The sequence below is a fragment of the Beta vulgaris genome, chromosome 4, assembly GCF_026745355.1.
Source record: "Beta vulgaris subsp. vulgaris cultivar EL10 chromosome 4, EL10.2, whole genome shotgun sequence".
In the NCBI taxonomy this organism is placed as follows: domain Eukaryota; kingdom Viridiplantae; phylum Streptophyta; class Magnoliopsida; order Caryophyllales; family Amaranthaceae; genus Beta; species Beta vulgaris.
In genome coordinates, this window is record NC_079205.1 from 36,104,883 (window position 1) to 36,130,439 (window position 25,557).

Consider the following 25,557-nt stretch of genomic DNA (forward strand, 5'->3'; position numbering starts at 1 on the left):
AGAAAGATGTAATGAGTGTCTAAATCATTACTGAGTGTCTGCATGATAGTGAGTCTATGAATGATATATTAGATTGTTCATAAATGACGTAATTTCCATATGATATAATATGTTTATGAATGATAGTTTCTTCATCATATATTGGAATTCTAAATGATATAGTGAATTATTTAAATATGATGTAGTTTCTGCATGATATAATATGTTTGTGAATAATATAATGAGTTTCTACATGATCTAGTGAGTTTTTACATAATATAGTAAATTATTCAAAAATGATACGTGTTTTTGACCTAGTGCACACTAATATTAACGTGATTCTGATCTACCAAATCAAATTGTTTTCTCATACCTTAACATCATGATTTTTTGGCCTTCTATGATAAACAGTATTTGTATGTTACGGTATTTAACACATTATTTTGGAGGGCCCTGATAAAATCATGCTAAAAATGCCAATCCAAATTATAGAATGTCTGGAACCTGGACCCGAACTACAACGGTTGGGCAAGGCAAACTATAGTAGTAAGCCATTTTGGTCGAGTACGTTTTAGTTCTTATTTGTCAAGCTTTGCACCACTGGTTTATACAAGGCCTTAATTGCTACAACATCAAATAATTTTCAAAACACCCATTCTCGTCCCTTCAAACTGGTTTCAATCAATGCACAAATACGCATACAGAGTCGTATTAAAAAAGATATACATTTTTTTTTCATTTATTTAATTTTTTAAATTCTGCAAAAAATAATCACTAGAGTACGTAAGCTCATACCATTGCAAAGCACGATAATCCAAATGCTAATCAGAGTCTTCCATGGAATTTCCTCTTGAGTATCTTTTCGCTTTTCGATCTTACATCCAGGACAACCTTCATAGTATACTTTCTCTAATAAGTGGATTTTGCTCTGACCATCCTCCATTTTTCCTTTAATTGATAATATTTCTCACCCTCAACTAAACTCACTTGACCAACATATATGATATATATGGAGATTTGAGAAATATGTGGAAAAACTGCAAGAAACAGCAGTGAAAATTCGTAAGCCCCACCATAAAATCATCTCATTAAGGACTAAAAGTTGTTGTCATTTGATTTTACCTGCTGGAAGTAGTACCAGTCTACAATAATGTTACGGCTGTTTGTCCTTGAAGATGCCTTAGCTTTCTTATGATCTGCTAGTCATCAAAACGAAATATAGAGACGTTCTATTGAACGAAGGCCAGATGAATCATCAGCACATGCGTCACGCACGTTTTGTCAACAGCAGTCAGACCAAGGAAAAACCAAATTTGTATTCTTTGGTTAACTCTTGCTAGTGATATATCATATATGGCCTACTTGCTGCCACCCATGTTAGTTCTAGTTTGCGCCAATTTGGTTTTGAATACTTAGTTCGACCAAAGAAGAAGTATGTGTATCGCTTTTTGGCACCTCTTGTTGAATATTATGACATACTTAGGCCTCATTATTTTGTATTGGGAGAAATTGAACTGAACTGAACTGAAATGTGAAAATTTTGAACATGAGAGAGCATTTGAACTGAACTGAACTGATAATAAATCTAAAAGAACAAGACTATATTACTTTATCCATATAAATACTTTTTTATTTGTCCTGATTTTGTTTTTCATAATTGTGAAAAAGAAATAATATTCTCATAATAGTCATAATAACAATGTTGTAGATGGCCACTACTTCATTCTCACGTTCAATCAAATTTGTCCCCTTGGTTAACTCTTGCGACATTTGTGTGGCCCACTTCCTATTTGCTAATAGTCTAATATAATATGGCGTGTTTCTGTTGTTTTTTTCTTTGATTATTTAAATTCATGAAGATGCGTCTATATTAGTTTAGCTCCCAAGATCTTATATTTGACTTTGTCACTGCTGATTGCGGGGGTTGGTACGTAAACCTATCTTATAAGTATACTAGAATTTTTTACACGCATATTTTTTCTGAATAGAAATTCAATTTTCTTCGACATAATAGTCAAAATTTGAACATTAGACATACGTAGTATAATTGCTTTTAGTTGCAAAATTTGATTGGTTTTGTTTTTGTCACTTAAGTCTCTCACCATTCTTTTTGTTTTTTTTTTTACTTTTCAAAGTTAAATTCTATGAATAAAATAGAAATTTTTTTGAATTTATTTATGATTTCTAATTATTATTATTTTTTAGTTGATTTTTGAAATAAGTACAATACTTCATAAATTATAAAGAAAGTAAACACTTTGATTTCAAGTCAACTTTTTCATAGGTTGTAGTTTGTAAGTGAATTTTTAAGTTCTTGTAAAGTTTCCTCATATTAGTGATTTCCATAACGTAAATTATGCAATTTTATGATTTTAGTTGACTTGTGGATGATTATTATAATTATATTTTTGATATTTTTGTTTGAAGTCTCCTTTGATTTGTAAGTGAATTTGTAATTTAGAATGGGAAGGGAGTAAGATAGTCTCTTCATTCGGGGACACCATAGCTCCCCCCTTCCGATCCCTTATATAATAGAGTTATATTGTACTTTAATTCTTGAATGATATTTTATATAAACCTTTTTACCTTGATAATTTATCACTATTATATAATAGAAAAAAGTACGTCCAAATATATGTAAAAGTTTCATTATATATAGGAAACACTATTAAAAAAAGTAAATAATTTTTTTCCTCGTCTAATTTCTATTTTGATTTCACTACAAAAACACCTCTATTTTTTATCATGACCCACCATTAATTATGAATGGTTCTTGAGAATAGTGATTTGTAAGTAAATTTTTGTAAATGTTGTTGTATGTATTGACGTTCTAGGTTATTAGTTTTAGTTTGTATATTAATTTTAAGTTTTAATAAAGTTTTCTGATTATTTGAGTGATTTGCGTGATTTTTATAACGTGATTTTCTCAATTGTATGGGTGATTTGAAAAGTTTCTTCTTTTAAGTGATTTGTGAGTGAGTGTTGTAAATTTATTTGCGATATTTTGACATTCCTTTTGTAATTTAGAAAGAGAAGGAGGGCAAAATAGGCGTTTCTAAAGAGGACACCGTTGCTCCCCTTCCCTTATATAATAGAGATATATGGTCATCACGGATTACGGTACGTTCTCTGAATTATAGTGTGCGCGCGCCATCAGAATATGTTGTTTTTCAGTATATTTGTTTGTTTTAACCCCTGATGGGAAATTATTATCTAGGGAAATGTAAATCTAGGGTGGGATTCTGACCATTCAATCTAATAATACGAAGCAGGTTCAAGGAGTTGGGAAGGAAGAAAATGATCATATTTTTTTCATTATAATTGTAACAAAAGATTTGTGTGTACTTGGTCCAAATTAATACTAGTATAATATTGACTAATATTACACATGTGTCTAAGTAGCCAAATAAAATCTTAAACAACATTCCCTTCTTTTTCTTTTTTTTTTTTTCATTTTTTTTTTTTAAAGAAAAAAACGATATATAAAATTCAACAATATTACAAGCTAATTAGCCATGATCATCCGAAACCATGTCCAGCTGAGACCAGTTTTTAGCTTCTTCTTCTACTAAGTTCATACAAACCGAGGGAGGGGAAGAAAAAATTTGCATTACATTGATGGTTGCAGTCCTCCCTATTACATATTTTGCTAGCTTATCCGCAACCCTGTTTGATTCCCTTCCTTCATGGTAAAGCTTGTGGCCTGTGGACTCTTGGAGGAACTCCCTACATAAATGAACAACATCACAGATATTACTTTTTATGCTACTGTTACTACTAATTTCCTTAGTCGCATTCTTGCAATATGAGGAAATAATGACTGATCTCCAGCCATTCTCCTTCACCCACTCGAGGCCCATGAGGATTGCGCGAGTTTCGGCTTCCTGTGGGTCAGCACAGCAGGTCTTCATTGCAATCCCGCCCACCCAGATGCCCTTGTGATCCCTGCAAATTGCCGCTAAGCTCGCTTGTTTTCTATTAATTAAGAAAGAGCTATCCACGTTAACTTTAAGTACATTAGGAGGTGGAGGAATCCAACAACCCTGGGCGAGGGACATGGAAGTAGAAGGGTGCGAAGTCCCAGAGGACCTGGTTCTGGAGATGGAATTGAGGCGAGAGAAAGATGCGATATAGGCTGACCCCATGGAGGGGGAGGAGGAAGAGGAGGAGGAGGTGGTGTTGTTGGGAGATTTACCCATTTTAGGTTGGTTCATTGAATAGAACCATTCAGTGGCGGCCCAATGAGAATTTTTAATGGAGGAAAGATAAGGTAAGTTCTTTTTGTTTATGACCCAAGCATTACGTCTCAACCATATGCCCCAGATTGTAAAGACAAACTCCACGTTGGACGGAATTTTTTCATCCTTCTGGTTTAAGTTATAGTTTAAGTCAACAGAGCAGCTACTTTTCAGCCACTCCTGGAACAGTAGGCTATTATCTAACGGGAAACCTATTTTTCCCCAAATCTCGGAGGCTTTATGACAACTTCTCAGAATATGATCCATATTCTCTTCTTTATCCGGGCAAAACGAGCAGTTACTTGGGTGTGAAATCATGCGATAATTTATGTTGCTATTCGTGGGCATCCTATTCCATCTAATTTGCCAAAGAAACATTTTATGTTTTGGTAAACCCGGGGATTTCCAAATCCAATCCCATGATTCATCAGCCACGGTTGGGTCGAAAAACTCCCTAGCTCTTTTGGCACAAAATTTACCTAGGTGAGTCCAAGAAGAATAGGTGAAATCCGAGTCATTCGAAAACCTTATGGATCTTATTCTATCAATAATTTCATGAGTTAACGGAATAGATGAAATACAGGAAATGTCAGTATTCTTTATGATATTGACTCTCATATCTGATTCCCCTCTGCTTAGGGGGCCCTGAATAAGCGCTCTTAGGCTATCCCCATTAACCCATTTATCGTTCCAAAGATTAACGTTTGTGCCGTCTCCCACTACCCACGCTAAGCTCTTCTCATAATGGTCCCATCCTACCCTGATGTTTCTCCAAATGTGCGAACCTTTTTTGAAACTAAGGGGTTCTAAATTTTTTTTAAAATATTTTTCTTTGATAACCTTTGAAGCCCATAACAAGTTATTGTCTAATTTCCAACAAAGACGAGCCAAGTAGATTTTGTTAGTGGTATTATGCAAACTAAGGTCGAGCCCTCCTGTGGATTTGGCCTTACAAATCTTATGCCACGCGATCCAGGAAATCTTTTTCTTGTTACCATTGCTATTCCAAAAGAAATTACTACAAATGGAATCAAGTTTCTTTTTGATAGCAACAGGGAAATCAATCAAATGCATATAATACCTAGGAATAGCCTGCAGTGTAGCATTTATGAGGATTAATCTTCCCGTTTATTAAGGCTTTTGGCTTTCCAAGAAGCTAATTTCCCCTCCACTTTATCTATGATGAAGCTAAGTTTATTTTTTGAAGGTTTCTTATGGCAAAGGGGAAAACCTAAATACGTACCCAAGTCACTAGTACTAGAAATGTTCATCTCCTGCTCAAATTCATCCATAATCTCGACGCTAGTATTCGGGGAGAAGAACAACATAATTTTCGATTCATTTTGCTTTTGGCCCGAGGTATGCAAGAAGTTGTTAAGTACTGATTTTATGGTCAATAGGGTGGATATGTTAGCTTCCCCAAAGAGAAGAATATCGTCAGCAAAGAAAAGGTGTGATATCTCCGTACATCCCCTCCTAACCTTAAATGGCGTCCAATCTTTCGAATAACACGCTTCATGAATAGTGCCAGATAAATATTCTAAGCAGATAATGAACAGATACGGTGATAATGGGTCCCCTTGCCTGATACCTCTAGAAGGGATAAATGGATCTGTGCGGGTCCCGTTAAATTGGATACAGGAATTACCCGCGGCAACACAACTCATGATTAGTTTAATGGAATTATATGAGAAGTTAAGTCTTCTAAGACAGTGCTCTATGAAGGGCCACTCAAGCCTATCGTACGCCTTTTCAAGGTCCAATTTTAGAGCAAATAGGCCTTTTCTACCTTTCTTTTTGTTCATTGAGTGGAGGATCTCGGACGCTATTATATAGTTCTCCTCCGACCCCCTTCCAGGGATAAAACTATTTTGGTTAGGGGATATAATGTCCTTTAAGTAGGGTCTAATTCTATTAACAATAATTTTCGTAATTATTTTATAAGAAGTGTTAACAAGGCTTATGGGTCTAAAGTTATTTAACCTAAGGGGGTTCGAGATTTTTGGAATGAGTGAGATGAGAGTGGAGTTCATGGTTTTTGGCATGGTAAGGGAGGCGAAAATTTCTCTCGTACACTCACAGCAATCATTTTTTATAGCCTCCCAAAAATGGTGATAGAAGAAAGCATGGAAATCATCATCACCAGGGGCTTTAGATGGACCGATAGAGAAAACTGCATCTCGAATTTCCAAATCCGAAGGCTTAGAGCTACACTCGATGCTCTCACGAGACAGAATGGTGGGAGGAGGGTCAATATTACTAGAGGAGAAGAGACACTTATAGTGCTCCAGGATTACGTTACTAATATCCGAGGGATTCGAGATGGTGTTTCCCATCTCATCTTTTAGCATTAATATTTTGTTAGTCTTTCGTCTAATTATAGTAGACATATGAAAAAAGTGGGTGTTACGATCCCCGTTCATTACCCAGTTAGTCCTAGCCCGAATATGCCAGTAATCCTCCTCTTGGTCTAGTAAGACACTTAACTCCCTAGTAAGTTTCATCTGTAGATCGAAAAGAAAAGGATTGTTAGGGTCAGCTTCAAAGGCTTTTTGGGTGCCAACTAACTGGGCCTGCACGTGTTTCTTTTTTTAAAAGATATTATCCTCTTTATTGACCCAAACAGGGATTTCAGTGCTAAGGACCTGAAGTTTGTCCACGAATTTATTAGTCTTCGCAGCCCAATTTTCTCTAACCCATGGGTCAAAAGGGGGGTTCTCTAACCACATAGGCTCGAACTTAAAATACCGGGTATTATTAGTGTGGTTGGATTTTTTGAGGTTAATCAAAAGGGGATTATGGTCCGAAGAGAGTCTGGGAAGGTTGTGAACAAAGGCATCTGGGAAATTAAACATCCATTTATCATAAGCCCATGCTCTATCCAACCTCTCAAGTATGGGATAGCTCTTTCTTTTATTAAACCAAGTATATTTACTACCAATGAAACCCAAATCCTGTAAACCACAATTAGCCATAGTATTTTTATAATTTCGCATTTTATACTCTTTGGGGGGTTTTCCTCCAAATTTTTGTGGCAAAACGCCACTTCGTTGAAATCTCCAGTAACTAACCAAGGTAAGTTTATGTTTTGACTTAGAATTTTTAGGTTTTTCCACATTTCTAGCCTACCTTTATATTTAGTGTTTGCATATAAAAACAGAAATAAAGAAGGGGGGAAGATTCTGGACCTGAATTACTCCATGAATGGCCCTTGGCTCCTTTGTTATGGTGGTGAAAGAATGAAGGCCTTCATTCCATAACATGAGGATGCCTCCGGAGAAACCTTGCGGATCCACAGTCTCAAAGGAGTTGAATGGGAGGCTACTAGCAATCTCTTTGATATTTTCACGCGACACTCTACTTTCAGTTATGATGACGATCATCGGGTCATGGTCCTTTATAAGCTGTCGGATGTTCCTCCTAAACCCCTGACGAGCCACTCCTCTAGCATTCCAAAGTAAAATCGACATCCCCGGGTTTAGTGGTGGTAAGATCATTAGCTCCTTGAGGATTTCCGGATGGGTACTGTGGTTTAGTGTAACCATCTGCTCGGCCTTCGAACTGAAGAGTATATCCTCGTTCACTTTCATCTTTATTCCCGACATCACTCCCCCATCTTTTTTCGAATATCCCCAAGCCATTTTTAGAGTGATTTGGGAGCAAACCTTTGTTAGGTGAAGCCACTTGACGTTGTCGGTTTCGCTTCCCGCTTGCACCATTAGCCAATTCTTGGTAATTGATAGGGCTTTTCGCTCTCGCAGAAGCACGAGTACGGGGTCGGAGAGGAATTGAAGCTCCCATGGAATTGCTTCGTCCGAGAATACATTGATGGTTTTCTTCATCGACCACCTGAGGTACACTCCCACTACTTTCGAAATTTTTGTGATGTTTGCTAGGCATGGGAGGTGGGCTGGAACCAATCTCCCTGGTTCCTCGGGGTATAACATCAACAGGTTTTGGAGGATTTTTGGAGTTTCCGCTGGATTACACTCTCGACCAATTTCCCATCATGTCCATTATGTAGTAAGAGTATGTGTTCACCCATACCTCCGGGAACGAAAGGTGTGGCCTGGTTCTGGTTGTTACACAAGTTGCTTTTGATAGTATTACGTGGACCGGGGATGGGTGTTTCGGAGGAAACATTAGAAGGTCCCAGTTGATAATTGGAGCGGGTAAGATAGGAACAAGGGCCGAGGCCTTCTCTTCCTCGGGTTGGGGCATGGAAGCCATGAAATTTTTTGTTTAGGTTTTCTAAGAGAGAGAAAAAGATTGGAAGGAAAATTTTGAATAGCCAAACACAAAGTGGGTTTTTGATGTATTGAGGGGTAAAGGGGGGGGGGTATGGTAACGCTGGAAGTAGAGCCTTCGGGGATCAGATCGAAGTGATGGGTTAGAGGATTTTCCCTTTTTGACGGTTGGGAGCATGGTGATGTGACTAAAGGTGCATCATTGGGAAGATTTTCCCTACAGCCCTCTAAGATGTTTATAGCATAGGTGTCATTGAGAGCTGTGAAGGAGTTCCCCTCATTTTCTTTGGCAGCCTTCGAATTATCTGTCTTACTTTTTTTTATCCAGATTTTTTGAGTTGACCCGAGACCCAAGGAAGTCTCTCTGGAAGGTTTTTGCTTTGGTTGGATCCAATTGTCTGAGATTTTCTTAGCAACGGTCTGCCCTGCGTTACTTTTTATAGTCGTTGCTTCTTGTTCAGAATAATTCTCCGACGGCGGAGGATTCTTTATGCAGTTTCTCTCATGGTGGTTAACCCTACCACGGGTCGTACATAAACTCGACCATTCTCTGTACATTACAATTTGTTTAAAGCTTCCCAGCCATATGTGATCCTTCCTTGAACCTGATATATCCATCATAACTAATAGACGCACGTATCTCATTCTGCTTTCATCAATGGCCCTCGTATCAGCCTTTATGAATTATCCAAGACTGCTACCAATGATTCTTAGCATTGATTATATTCACTCATGAATTCAACTGGTAACTCATGGAGTTCAACCCATATCGGGAGGACATGGATTTTTGCCGTTGACGCCTGGAACCCCGGAGGCCATTTTTGAATGTGGAGGAATGATCCATTTAGGAACCACGGCCCACCCGAGATCACCCTATCATAGTCCTCAACCGAGGTAAATTTTGATACAAAGAACCCCCTGCCCACTGCAGTAGTCGTGCATGAGGAGGAGACTTTCCATACTTTTTTTAGAGAGGCCGCTACGTAATCCGAAGAGAAAGACTTTCCACAAGATTTGGAGATGATAGCACAAGCCCAGGGATTACATAAATTTTGGTAATTCTCCTCAGAGATAGGAAGAAACACTTCCCTTGTTTTATCAAAGCTGGGAGAGGGAAGAATGCTTGCATGAGATTTCCCTTCGAACCGAGAAACTTTAGAGGTTGACGAGACTAAGGAGTCCTTAAAAGAACGAAGAGGATTGCTAGTAACTTGACCATCAAAACCACTTGAGCCTGAAGGGTCCTGCAAAGCCAAAGAACAAACAGGAGTGTTAGTAGAAGGGGGGGGGGAGGGGGGCTTTTTCTCTGGTGGAGGGTGCGAGTTTAGGTTGGGAAAGGGGGAGGGGGGGGGGAGCATACTCTCTCTCTCCCCCTTCACTATCCCACGTCTCACTTTCTTTTTCATCTCTCTTTCTTAGTCTGCACCATAGTTCCTCTCTCCTGAATACAAAAATTGAAGCAACTTAAACAAAGGAGAAGGATAATTCAAGCATTTAGAATCGAACTCAACAAATTAAGCAATAAAACTAACGAAATCGACATTAAAGTAAAATCACATATTCATAACAGAATTCTCGAACTAACCTCTTCATTTTATACAGTAATACTAGATTTTCATTTGATGTCAAAAAAAAAAATTCCTAGATTTTTAACATTCTCACATTAAGTTGATTCATGATTTGTTCTTCAGTTTCTAATTTTGCTCAATTCAATTTAATATTTGGGGTTTTTCTAATTCAATTTGTTTAGATAAATTATATCAGTATTTTGTGATTATTATTTTGTTCATTATGGTGATAAAAATTGTGTAAAAGTACTCCATCAATTATTTGGGATCTTGTGATGCTTGATCCTTTTTCGTATATTTTTACTTTGGTTTTGTTTATGTTTGATAATTAATTCACTATATTCAACTAATAAAGGTAACTATAACATATAAACAATGGATAAGCTAGGAACTTACAGTTATCATATTTTTATAGTTTACCCCTTTATTCTGTTTTCACAATATCTAAGACATATATTTGACGATTTCTATCTTTAATCATTTTTAAAAAAAAATTACTTAAACATATACCTCGTACTTTACCTTTTCATAGTTACGAAATATTGGTTCCCTTTTTTGGGATTGTGTTCCTAAATTTGGATCATTAGGTTCTTTACATGTCTTCAAATTTGGGCTATCACTTTCTTGCATCACAATATTTTCATGAGTTAAAGCTTTTTACAGATTAGTATCACGAAGATCAATTTTTCTATAAGCAAACTTACAGGTAAGTATTATGACGATCCATCTGATTTAACATTAACATTATAACATAATACACAAAAATAGTTGCATTACGTCATCAACAATAATTAACAAATGAAACTATCAACAATTATTTTAAAAAATAATAATAAATTTATATGACAAATAATTCTAACAAAAGGAAGTGAATGAAGGATTTTGTCCTCATTGTAAGAAACTAAATGTATATAGACAAATTATGAAGATAATATATTCAATAATATATTCAGTTTGTTGGGATAGTATAATTGGGCCAACTACTAATATATATTGGGTCCTATGAGGTCACACAATGTGACAACCCTTGGATATTACCCAAATTCATTTGTGAAATGAGTTGGGGTGATTTTAGATATATGGGTGGAATAAGATGTAACTCATGAGTTTATTAGGTTCATAATGTGTGACATTATGAGGCAAATAAAGCCTCATGAAACACCTCTTTGTAACCACCTTACATAGGAATATTTTGGTTACAAAGTGATGATATAGATTACATCATCTTGAGAGGAACAATTCTAATTTCCCCCTTGCTCTCCCCCCCCCCCTTGACCACCTTACACCCCAAAAGCAAGAGAGTTTTTCTCTCTCCCGTACTAGCATGCATGGTGATCCAAGGGTTGTTCGTGGACCAACACTAGAGGAACGATGTTTGATGTTCTAACGAATCTCCGCTAGAAGGCTTATGGTGTAAAGAGGAATTCATGCATCAAGAGGTATAATTCTATACTCTTATTAGATTCATATTAATTTGTGAAAAGATCTTGGGATTAGATGTTTGGGTATATGATAGTCGTTTTCCGCATTGAGGGTGTGTTTGGTTGAAATATAGGAATGAAAAGGGAATGGAATCAAATAGAGGAAGGAAATGGTAACAATAATTGTTACTTTTATTGGGTGTTTGGTTCAATAATGGAAAAAAAAAATTCTCTTTCTTCTTGCTTGGTATACAAGTTTGATAACAAGGAATCAAGCTTTCTACTTTAGCTAATGTATGTTATAAAAAGTAGAGAATAACAAAAGTTTAACTCATTAGTTAATGATATTTTTTTCTTTGTTTCACATGAGACAAAACACAATGTAAAAATCCCATAAGCCTTTTTTAAAGGGTCCCTTACTACTATTAACTACTATTCCATAATCCACCATCAACAACTATTATATGAGAAAAAAAATGATGGATCAAAGCTAAAACATAACAACTTATACGGTTTCTAGATTAAGAAATATAAGTCTTATACTAGCTCTACTTTTTCTTGAGAAGATCGATTACATATTGCCTTTTCATGTTCATTGGAGCTTGATATAATATGTGAAGCTTGTGTTCCTCCACCATGAGAATCGTAGCCACTTCCAAAGCTTCCGAAGGAGAAATTCCATCTAACTTCATTACTTATTCTAGCACTTTGTTCACCTTATCATCCAACTTTTACTCTCTTTCTTCCGCTTTCGACCAAGCACAAGCCATAGTGCCCAAAGTTTGCATTACTGTTCTCAAATATCTTCTCAAAATTGGTTGAAACACTTTGAATAGAACAAAATAATCCATCGACATCACTTACTTTACCTTGTCCCTTTCCTTTTCCCTTGAAATATTTGAACTTTGTTTTTTTCGAAGGAGTTGGATCATCCAACTCTTTTTTTATTGAACGCTTCTTGGAATGAGTCACAGAATCCACGTCATCTTCTTCATCACTCTCTATCATCAATGGTTCATTAGCAACCCTAGCATCCATATTGTTGATAGCTGCTACAAAAGACTCACTAGCATCTCTGGTTGCTTTATCTTTGGAGTAAATTTCAGCAAGTGTGTCATAATGGGGAAAGGGAACCCCATACATATAAGCCCTTTGCTTTCTTATGATTTTGTCGTAGAAAGAGCAACTAACATCATTAAAAGCAACAACTAACAACAAACAACTTAATACCTCTATGTTCTAAGCGAATTAGTTAAAGCATAACAAACTAAGCAGTAGGTAGTAGCATACACCACTTTGTCATCCAAATATTCAATGATCCCTAATTTAGACGATTTTAAACGTAATGTACATGTCTTTGTATTCGTAACCAGGAGTTTATGCTGTAAACATAGATGCAGAACAACAGAGAGTGATAGTTTGAGGAATAGAAGACTCAGCAACAATAATCAAGAAGTTGGCAAGGTCAGGCAAACATGCAGAGTTGTGATCTCCAAAGTCCTAGCATCCAGACTTAAATCAAGAGAAATTCTCTGAAGGCAAATCCAAGAAGAAGACACCAATTCATCACCAAAAAAACAGCTCAAAAGGAGCAGTTTCAATAGACCAAATGATGTATCCTAACCTACATGGTGGAGGATCGTTGAGCAGCGAGTGGGGCTTTGAAGGAGATCTATATTAAGACATGGAGCAGGAGACAAAAGAGAGAGAAAATCTCAATACTAATCCCTTAAACAACAAGATGCATGGGGATGGAAACTATGAAAATGACATTGGTGCCATGATTTTCGTGATGAACATGAATTGACATCATGACCAATGTCGTCATCATCATAATCATGGGTATGATGTGGGTGGTGGTTCTCTAGACTCATAAAGAAGTCAGTTTTAGAGATTTCAGAACTATTCTGTAGGAACACTAGGTTATGGATATCAGCAACACCCATCACCCTGATAAGTAAAGCAATATTAAGGCTAAAAAGATCAATAAACACGCCAAATTGGAATATTCATGTGTTAGGCTTTGTCGTATTTTATGACAAAATTAGATCTTTTGAGTTCACTTTAGTATATTTTTTTATAGTTATCAACAAATTGAGATTATACCAACAAAAGAAAGAAAGATTACCTTCACCCATTCATCAAACACCTTTTTTTCTGTTTGCAGCATCTTTTTATCAGCATCCCACCCAAAGCGTGAAGTAGATAGCATTACCGCAAGTGCACTGTACTTCTCGGACCAATGTTTGATCCTTGACTCAATATGTGGAACAGCTCTCAAGCCACAAGTAGGATGCACAACTTTTATCATCTCGTCAAGCTTATTTATGTAACCACTCTTGAAACCGCCTTCACTCTTCCACTTAGGATCACATGACAACTCATGTAGATACCTTAGGAGCATGGTATCTTCTTTAAATGTCCAAAATCTTTCATTTTTATCTCTTCCTCGGTTACTTCCCTCTTCACTAACTTGACTAACTCTATCACTTTTTATCCTATATATTTATATACATATATGCAAAAATGTCAAATAAGTTCAGGAAAGAAAGGAGACATAGAAGGTAGCAAACACTTCAAATCATTTATCATTCTCATACCAATAGGTTACTAAAACTGGCAATATAATGATAGCAGCATGAGCTCTGGCTTAGTAATTATAAGATCATGTAATATCAATAATTACTTATATATATATTTAGTTTCAGTTAGGCTACCTATTTAACAATGATTTGAGGAGTGGTACACTTGGTTAGTTGACAAACAAATCGCAACAAGTGCCTAATGAGCGCTACAACAAGGAAATATACTATTAATCATAGAACAATTAGAACTTAATTATCAAATAAATAGAAGTAAAGCGGGTTTAACAAACATACCTTTTCGATGACCTGAACTCTTAAGCGAGATGATGCTTTGAAACTCATTTCGACATAATCTTTCACTTCGACTTTGTTTTTCAAGAAATTGTCATCTCGTAATATGTTTGTACATAACCAACCAAACTTATTTGGGTCACTTGATCCATTCAATTCATTGTATAATAACCTAAGAAATGATATTGATTAATAGTAAATTTACTTATAATGGAAGTTGAATTGAAAAGTGATTAAACATATACTTATTATGTATTACCTCATGAAAGTTTAGATCATGGAAACACATAACTCTTACCCACATAAGAATTCTTTGATATCGACCTTCTTTGCCTTCCTGTAATGTGAACCCACCTTTTCCGAAACCTATTAGTTAAAACTAAAGATATTACTAACTATATACATATCATAGGAAATATAAAAACCAAAAGACACATATATATAGTATGTTAATCATTGTACCGCATATGAAAACTACACGAATGAACGCGACCATAGAACATAACTGCCAACTGCATGGCTCGACAAATGTAGATTAACTTCTGGTTGCGGTAGCGGAAGAGATAACTCTTCAAAACCAGTGACGATTGCATTGATGGTGAACACATAGCGATTATTAATCACTAACTGGTTATGTAAGCGTTCTCGATCACTCGGGGGCTGTGCATGGCCATATGCTACCATAATGAATCTATCAGGACCATCCCCTCGAGCTAAGAGTTCGCATGCGCTCTCCTCCTTTGAAAAAAAAACTCCATTTACATTAGTTCATTGAAAAACTACATTGAAAAAAGTACAGTAGTTGTTTATAATTAATAAAGCAAATGAATGAAGTGATTACCTTCAACTCGGGCACTAGAGGTGGATCAGATGAAGGTATCATCTGATCATCAGATCCTCGTGGATCATCGATCGGCTGTGGGATAATGACACTATTTTCCTTTTGCAAGGCAAAAATCGGTAAACCCATTTGCTCCAAAATGGTGTTTAAGTTATGTGTCATCTGCTCCCTCAGCTCCTCCCGAACGGCAGCCTTGATAGACTCCACATCTACAACCGGCGAATTCACACTACCTACACTTGATTTGTGGTTGTAGTGTATTGACTTCCATAAACCTTTCTTAACCTGAGGTGAACCTCCTATTCCCCTGACGCGTCCATTGTGGTCCCGTCCTAAAGTCTCGTGCAATGCATCGATGTGTCCTTTAGGAGTGAACTCACCGGATGCCTCTTTTTCCTTCAAGCCAATCTACATAAGGATAAGAAAGGAATGCTCATGAATGCAAGTTATATTATGCCTTAAATAACCATAATCAAAAACAAATTGGGGTTAAATGACTCAAAATCTATGAATTTGATACAAAATGGCCAAAATAGGCCTAAAATCACATTTACGTTCCCAAAATTCGACCAACAACAAAATTGAAGGTAAAAATATACACACTAATTATATTATACCTTATATAGTCATAGTCAAAAAAGAAATTGGGGTTAAATGACTCAAAAGCTATGAATTGAACGCGAAATGGCCAAAATAGGCCTAAAATCACATTTACGGTCCCAAAATTCGACCATCAACAAAATTGAAGGTAAAAACCTACACACTACTTATATTACACCTTATATAGTCATAGTCAAATAGAAATTGGGTTTAAATGACTCAAAAGATATGAATTGGATGCGAAATGGCCAAAATTGGCCTAAAATCACATTTACGTTCCAAAAATTCATATAATTTGAAGATGTGGACATGATTATTGTAAATATTAACATTTACCTCATGTTATCATATTCAACTTAAAATTGGGGTTACATCACTTGGAATATAAGCAAAATAACATTTTTTGTCTACTTATAATGGCGTTGGCTATCTATTGTGTAACACTCTATCTAGTTGGCGAGCCTGTGTAGCTGTGGTGGTTGAGCTACTCTCCTTTGCCGTTGTCGACCCCATTGTGGGGTAATGAGCGAACAACCACTTCACTCTCGTCTCATTGTACGAATGCGCACCCAAATGATGATAATACTTACGTGCTTTTGCGCTCGCACTACTTTTCTCACGTCTTGCCTAAAACACAATTTACAAACAAAGGTTAATACAATAAAATTGGAGCTAAGTGTAGTTAAATATTAGTATAATATTCTTACAATAGCTTGTGGGGTAGTGTTTTTGGCAACAAATGGCTCCCACTCTGCAGGTGTGATGTTCCTCCAAATCTGAAATGCTAATTTGGAAGGCTTGGCTGATGCGTCCGGTGAAGTGTGAGAACTGGATGGCGTTTCGACGCCGTATATTTCTTTTCTTGTTCGTACCAACAACTTTCCTCCGCTTAGTGATCCATCCAGACACTAACTTAACCTTGAAATATCTGAATCTCTCGGCAACAGCGGATAGAAATAAACACTTCTTTGCTTCATCATCCTCGATATTGAAAAGATTTTACAACAAAACACATTTCACTTATTAGTTTCCGCAATTGTTGTAAATTATATGATATCATTAATAGTACACTTGTATATAATTAAATAATGAATAAAGTAAACATTATTGTACATGAACCTTACCATATTATCCTCCCATAAACACTTCTTCATGCCCTTGGGTACCTCTTTCCATGAGTGTACAATGAAAGTTTCCTCAAGCAAAGACCAATTTGCATGTCATACTTATGCCGCCACTTTCCACAAGGTTGCCCCAAATGATCGTACTCCATGTGTTTTCCTATTGACTTTGTAGGTCCCCTTCCTTTTCTCTTTTTTGTCTCCGACAAATTCCTACCAATTCTTGAACTTCGTGCACATACCTCTTCACGGCGAGTCGTTCTTTCATGTAATCCTTTCCCATCATAGCATTTTATCCGCTTGTTTATCAAGCCTAGTAACGAATTCATCATCAAGATACCGATCCTTCATATCACCTTTATCTTGTTCCTTTCTCTCATCATACGACTCATTCTTGGTTGTGTGGTCACTACACGAGATCTCCGCCCTTTACAAATCAGCCATCTCCCTAAAATTGTACAAAATATTACATTAATATATATTGCTTAAGGAAAAAAATTTAAAAGCCACACTAAGGGGCAAGGGGTGGCAGGAAGTGGGGGGAGGCCGGGAGGGCAAATGGGTTGGGGAGGTGGGGGAGGGGTGTATAGAGGTTGGGGAGGGGTGTGCAAGGGGTTAGGGGTGGGCAGGGGTAGGTAGGGGGTTGGGGGAGGTGGGCAGGCGTAGGGGAGGGTGTGCAGGGGTGGCAGGTTGGAGGAGGTGGGCAAAGGTGGGGGAGGGGTGCGCGGGGTGTGGGGGAGGTGGGCAGAGGTGGGAAAGGGATGTGCAGGGGTGGGAGAAGGGTAGGTAGGGGTGGGCATGGGGTTAGGGGAGGTGTGGGGAGGTGGGTGTGCGAGGGGTGGGGAGGTGTTGGAGGGGTGGGGAGGTGTGTAGTGAGCAGGTGTTGGTTGGGGTGGGTAGGGGTGGGCAGGGGTGGGTGTGGGGAGGTGGGTAGGGGTGTGTGCGGGGTGGGTGGAGGTGCACAGACCACCTCTGCCCACCAAGCACACACCCATACCCACCTCCCCACAGCCACCCCTGCCCACCCCACACCTCCCAACCCCACACCTGCGTAAAATCACATTTACGTTCCCGAAATTCGACCAACTAATGAAAACCTAAAAATCTACACACTAGTTATATAACACCTCATATTATCATGTTCAAAAATAATTTGGGGTTAAATGACTCTAAAAGTATAAATTGGATGGGAAAACGCCGAAATAGGCCTAAAATAACATTTATGTTCTCGAAATTCGGCCAACAACTAATGCAAACCTAAAAATCTATACACTAGTTATATAATATCTCATATTATCATGTTCAAAAAGAATTTGGGGTTAAATGACTCTAAAAGTACAAATTGGGTGGGAAAAGGCCGAAATAAGCCTAAAATCACATTTACTTTCTCGAAATTCGAATAACAACTAATGCAAACCTAAAAATTGTTGCGCCGTGGTGGTGCTTCCTGGTGTTGGAGCATGCAACTAGACACCCGCAACTAAACTTCTAGCTTGGAGAAGAAAGAGGATAAAATCGGTGCGTCGTCAGTGGTGGTGCGTCATTATCGGTTGAGAAGAGAAAATCGTTGGTGCGTCGTCGGTGGTTGAATTAGGGCTCCGGTGAGTAAATGAGTGAGAGTGTGAGGGAGTAAGTGAGTGAGTGAAAGTGAGAGCAAGGGAAACTTGTGTTGTGCGTAGTCTAAAGTTATGTGCGCATTTTTAGTCAAGGAAGGGCTGCGTTTAGGCCTTCACTGCAGCCCTTCTAAAGTGAAGGGCAGCGATTTTTGGGTTAAACGCAGTCCTTCACGTTAGTGAAGGGCTGCAGGTGTAAAAGAACCGAAGCCCTTCGTTTCAAAAGGGTTATGGTTAACTGGGAAACCGCAGCCCTTCACATAAAGGGTTGCAGATGGCCTAAAAACTGCAGCCCTTCGTATTAAAAGGGCTGCATTTTCTGGATCACCGCAACCCTTCATACTTAAGGGATGCGTTGTCTAAAAAACGCAGCCCTTAAAGCGCAACCCTTCCAGTTTTTTCATCTAGTGAACCACAGTGAGTAGATGCCTTATATGGGCCCCAAACATCTATGTGGATGAGTTGAAAACGTCTAGTGGTCTTGATGGAACTTAAAGGTAATAGCATTCTACTTTCTTTGGCACTAGGACAAATATGACAGATTGTATCAACCATACTAAAAACATTCAAACCAGGAATGACATGTTTTATTTAATTAAAAGGCAAATGACCAAGCCTGAGGTACCACATTTTGACATCATCAGTGACATAAGCAAAAGCATGTGAATGACTTATTTACAGTAGTAGCTAAGTGAGAAGGAGGAAAAATGATACCGCCAGATTGTAGAGGTTCTTCATCAACATAGTATAGGCCACACTTCGGTTTGCCAAGAGTTATTTCCTCTCTCAAGGACGGCTCCTGTATCATACACAAATCAGATGTGAATTTCACACTACAAAACATATTTGAACATAGTTTAGGAACTGATATAAGGTTGAAGTAAAAGTCTGGAACATGTAGAACATATTTTAGAACTATGCTGGTACTCATATGTATAAAACCAATGTGGCTAACAGGTACCTTTCTACCATTTGGAATAGTGATGGTGTTAGCTTCATGTTGAAAAAATTTGTAAGATGTAAATTTAGATAAATATGTGGTCTAAAGCGCCACTATCAATTATACACCCACTATAAGAATGAGAGAATAAACATTTTTTACCCTCAAAATATGCACTACTAGAAGGTGTATTTGTAGAAGGTGCAGTAGACTCCTCAAGGATCTTATGTTTGTTAAGCATCTGTAAAATTTGACTGCACTGATCTTTGGTAAAACTTCCAGACACAATGTCATTTTCATTGTCAATGTCTCCACCCTAAGCCAAGTGTGCAAACCTTCTCTTAGTGAAATTATTGTTGTTGTCAGAGGGAAAACCATGTAACTTGTAGCATTTATCCATAGTATGCCCACTCATCTTACAACGTTCACAGAAGAAATGTTGAGGCCTCTTTTGTCTTGTAATTTTCCTTCCATGATTTCTATCATTGTAATTGTAACACCCCCAAAATCAATAAACGTCTAAACTACGTTGCATCGACTTTGGGAGTGTTACCGCTGCGGTGAAATGCAAGGCTTATTAAAATAAATCATTTGTCTTAAATCATCATTATGAAAACTAAACTGCATCAGGAATAAAATGGTTACTATAACTCGGGAATCCTCAACGACCCCATTTAATTTAAACCATAAACAAAGTAAATCATAACAGTTCTATAATGTTTAACTCAAATGTTTTAAAGTTTAAAGACTAGAGAATATCCCCCCGTATGCTCAATCTCATGCAGTAACACCAGAACACCTAGTCTTCTCCCCATTGTAGCATCAATGGTTCATCATAGGCCAACACACAACACATTAACAGACCATCAGCTATGCTGAGTACGTAGTAAAACATTGAGATAATATACTAAGCATAAACAAAACAATAAGAATCGTTCCTAGACATGATACTACGATAAAATTTCATTCATCACCTTTATAATTTAGTTGGCAACGAACGGGCATCGTCATCTTAATAGAATCATACGGGCTACTTAATCCTTAATGGAAAACTTGGTATATTAGATGAAATGCAAATACGGTTTTGTTGCGTCCTACATCCATCACCTTTGTATGCATACTCCAAGATCGTACGGAACCTTCCGCCTACTTGACTTATCAAAATTCATAAAGGACAATACTGTCGTCACCGTAGGCCTGCTTAGGAGTGTAGAATAAGTCCCCCACCCCCACCCCCATTGTTCATTACTTGTAGGGAATCCTACTACAAGTTTATTGCCAAAATCCTTTCTTAGTATTGTCCATTCACACCACATTATTAAACATACAATCATTTAATGTTCTTTCTTAGATACATTGCTCGATTCTTTAATTCTTGTAAAATTCTTGTTACACCATAAATCAAAGGATACAAATCTAATACTTTTCATGCTTATGATACGATAGAATTACGCATTTACATAACAACGCAATCCAATTCATAAGTCATACAATTAGGAAATACATATAGATTTCCAATCCATTTCATGCTACCAAACAATCTCATCAATCACAATCATACAATCGTTCCCTATAATGATTCTAGGTTCCAATGAAAGAATTCATAACGTAACATGATACTAGCATATGCAACTGAACTGGTACGCGTACGTACCTTGTAACAAAGAATCTTCCCTGACTATTTAAACGCTCCGCTTATGAAGTTGAGACCTAATCAAATAAGAAAATATTTCAGTGATACGTCCTTGTTATTATTAACATAAAGCAACGTGACTAATTATATAAGACTTAGTGTTTCGTAGTATAAAAATAACTACTCTTGTTGTCCACTTCTTTTTTTTCCATAACTCTATTGAACTAACATCTTTTAAGAACCAATAAAAAATGTGCAAATTCGATTTTAGTTAGCTTATAAAATATTACCTTTACAAACTCCACCTAAACCATTATATTCAAGTGCTACCAAAAGATTTGAATAACAAGATTATTATAATATTACAACTATAACTAATAATCTGAGTTCTTTTACTAACTTTATACGTTTCTTATACATACAAAACTTAATCAGATTTATAACTTAAATCAACTTATAAACTTAATCAATTTATAACTTACTCTAATTACAACTTAATCAAATTATAACTTAATATTATAAGAATCAAATTATACAATATTAAGTAATAAAAGAGAAAATTATATTATATATTTTTTTTATACCGACAGACTCGCAAGCGATAATCACAGGCGACGACGGAAATTCCGGCAGCGATACGTACAACTCGTTGCCTAACTCGCGCGACCACAGCACACCACGATCGCCTTCGAGCGTTCCCCCCACAACAACCGCGATAACTCGTCGCGCACACATCCACAGTGTCACCCTCGACGCTCGCACCACCCTTCGCACGACTGACACCGACCTCGCACCGCACATCTAACCTCGACGCCCTCGCTCGCACACCACACAGCCGCACACTCGACCGCACCGCTCGCTCCGACTTCACCCTCGACTTTGTGCACACTGCACTCACACAAAGTAAACACACCACTTCAAAGGCTGTCGACGGTTCAGGGGAGGGAATAGTGACGAGAGAGAAAATTTGAGGGGGAAAGAAGAAAACGGCTGAGGCAATTAGGGTTCCCTGGTTTTTATTTTATTTTTTTCTCCTTTTTTCCTATTTATAGGGTGGCAAACCTAAATCTAATAGGATTTGCTTACAAATCAACTTCTTATGTCTTATTTTATTTAATTTGAAAATAAAATAAACCAAACTGTAATATAATTAGGTATACTAAGTAGGTTGCATAATTAAGTTTGTAAATACTATTAAAATACTTTTCGATTATATTCTTTATATTTTCTTATTTATAAATAATAACCCCAAAAATACGGAGTATTAAAGGCTCCCCCCCTTAAAAGAAGCTTTGTCCCGAAATTTTGAGGTAGCCAGTCTTCACGACAATCTTTTGCACTTATAAGTCCCAACATTTCACAAGTATTTCTAACTTTCGCACGTCACATAAGCAATAAATACACATAATTAACATACTTAACAGACTTTAGGGTGGAAGCGCGAAATTCTATCGCATTCTTCCCCCTTAAAAGAAAAGTTACGTCCCCGTAACTGACCTACCTCTTGAAAAAACTCTAGTACTTCAAAAGCGTCGCATCTACGGCTTCCCATGTGGCTTCCTCAGTATTTTGATTTCTCCACAACACCTTGACAATTTTGACGTCCTTATTTCTTGTACTACGCACCTTGTGGTCAAGGATCTTGATAGGTTTCTCCTCGTAGGACAAGGTTTAATCTAACTTGATGTTTTCAGCTTTAGTACATGTGACTCATCAGGTACGTCTTTTCGGAGTTGGGATACGTGAAACACGTTATGGACCCTTTCTAACTCGTTGGGCAATTACAGGCGATAAGCAACTTTGCCTACTCTTACCAAAATCTCATATGGTCATATGAACTTATGGCTTAACTTCCCTTTTTCCCAAATCGCATCACTCGTTTCATTGGGGACACCTTAAGCAATAACTTTTCACCAACTTCATAATTTTCTTCCCTTCGCTTCTGATCCGTATATGATTTTTGCCTGTCCTATGCAGCCTTAATCTTTTCCTGAATGACTCGCACCTGATCCAATGTCTCCTGAATCATCTCAGGACCTAACACCATAGTCTGGCTAATGTCATTCCAATGCAAGGGACTATGACACTTTCTCCCATACAGTACATCGAATGGAGCCATTTATTACTAGCATAATAGGTATTGTTGTATGAGAACTCTATGAGGTCCAAATGGTCTTCCCATGATCCATGGTATTCTAAGGCACAAGCTCTTAACATGTCTTCCAAGGTCTGAATAGTTGTTTATGTTTGACTGTCTGTAGCTAGATGAAAGGTTGTAATCATCAATAGCTCACTACCAAATGCTTCCTGGACCTTTTTCAAGAAATTCGAAAGGAATCGCGAATCTCTATCTGACACTATACTCGTGGTTACTCCATGCAATCGAATGACATTTTTAACATCTGCTTTGGCTAGGGCTTCCATACTCCACGTGTCTTTCATAGGTATGAGCCTCGCGAGCTTGGTTAGTTGGTCCACTATTACCCATATTTATGTAATGTATGTTCTTGACACATATGTTGCGCTCTTTGCTTTATATATCAAAGCGGGCAAATTTATTGCCATAGTTGTATGTAAAACAAAAAAGGAAATGAAGGTTTCCCTATTTGCATAAATAAGAGGGCAAAAACAATTGCCATATTTGGTAAAATAATATAGGGCAAGTCTAAGTTGCCTTCCTTAAATTTTACAAATAGGGCGAATTTTATACGTTTGTTGTACGATGCCAACACAACAGTCCTACCATGGCAACCTTGAGGGCGAATAATTTTTGTCGCTTTAAATAAACAGGCAATTTTTGGATGTAAGAGGGTAATTTCACTTGCCCTTTTTGATCTTCTTTGTTATAGTGATCTTTCCAACACACGGAAGTTGAGGATTATGTGGATCGGTAGTACACAACAGATGTATACCTTCAAGCTTATGCAGGTTAATACATTATTCCTCGATATTTTTCTTATTTTTATATATGCACATTACGTATACACTATTGAATTGGATGCTTATGTTCTTTACAAGATCAATTTCACCATGTGAAGGGGAAATGTATTGGCCTAGACCTGAATTTCACTTTGACCCTCCTCCCATCGAAATTAGTTCGGGCCGACCAAGAAAGGACAAAATAAAGGACCCCTTTGAGCTCCCTAAGAAGGCTGGTAAACTACTGGAATGGAGAAGTCATGCTCATTGTGTAAAAGGAGATTTCGAATAGGGACATTGCTTTTGTTGTTGTTAGTGAGCTAGCTCCTAAAAGACTCAAGGGTAGACCAAGGAATGATGCACAACCCCCTCAGTCACATTCCAACACTGCATCACCCTCTCAACCTCAACAAACCACTCAAACCCTATATACAACACCCTCTCACTCTCAATAGAACACTCAAGCTACTGTTAATCAACATCATCATGTTACTACATAACCATCGACTCAAATTGGTAAAGGTGGTAGGATGATCAGGGGTGGTAAAGGTTCCAAAAGGGTGGGGAAGGTTCAACTTCTTCGTAAAGGGGTGGAAGACGTTCAACTGTTTCACAAAGGGGTGAAACACAAAAGGGTGCAAGAGGAAGGGGTAGAAATCATATTTGGCCTTCATGTTTTACCTAAATTTCCTGAAATTATGTGTCTAGTCTTTCCCACATCAAAACTTTTCTTATTTTTCCCCTTTTTCATGTGCCAGTTGGGGTAGGCAATTACATTCCATGTGATAGGGCTCCCGACACAGAGTCAAGCTAAGTATGATGCTCAGTCAGTGTGTAATACCCCGAAAATTCTCAATTTTTCAAAATACCTTTTGAATAAAAAACTTATAGAATTATCAAAATATTATCGCCCGTTTGATAACATATCGGCTTATCCAGAATTTTAAAGCGGAAAACAATATATAGCTTTAAAAAAATAACCTAGTCAACCATAAGTCAACTCCAAAACAACACTAAAGTCAAACCAACATAAAGTCAGGCTCCAACTATAAATTGAAAGTCAATTATAAGAGTAACTAGTTTTAGGACCCGTGCATAATGCACGGGTGTATTTATAGCTTTATAACATAATTAAATAAAGTCACATAATAAAGACGAAACGAATAATAAAATTTCACGAACTCTACATGTAATTGTGGTAATGAGCAGAAAGTACAAATAATAATAAAAAAAAAGCGTTTAACTCAAACTAAATGTTTGCAAACACTTCCTTGTAAACTACATTTGTTGTAGTTGTACGCACACCGTGTTCTTTATCAAAGGGGAGGATCTAGAGACCTTTTTTGCTCGTAACTCTGGACACGGCAACATAAAATTGACCATGACTGAAAACAGGTCTCGGGAGATACAGACCTACATGGGACAGTGATTGTCCTTGACTTTTATTTATAGTCATAGCGAAACAAACCATTAAAGGAAACTGACGTCTCTGAAATCTGATAGGAAATTTAGTCGAGTCAGACGGGGTGAGTGTCATTCTTGGGATAAAAAGCTTTGCTCC

At 37.4% G+C, this 25,557-nt stretch overlaps 1 protein-coding gene across 4 annotated transcripts in view; it reads right to left on the reverse strand.

Moving 5' to 3' along the window:
* Window positions 1-1,270, reverse strand: part of LOC104884691 (protein ZINC INDUCED FACILITATOR-LIKE 1) — a 40,464-nt gene extending 39,194 nt beyond the window's left edge. Inside the window, exons 1-2 of one of the 4 annotated variants that reach the window (XM_048643068.2) lie at window positions 1,102-1,270; window positions 775-1,016 (exon numbers count right to left, since the gene is read on the reverse strand). In XM_048643068.2, the coding sequence (XP_048499025.1) occupies window positions 775-922 (148 nt within the window). In that variant the 5' untranslated portion in view covers window positions 923-1,016; window positions 1,102-1,270. Of the gene's footprint in view, window positions 1-774; window positions 1,017-1,101 lie in introns of those variants that run through there. The other 3 variants (XM_048643069.2, XM_048643067.2, XM_048643070.2) reach the window with 3 other exon arrangements.
* Between the last annotated feature and the right edge of the window lie 24,287 nt (window positions 1,271-25,557).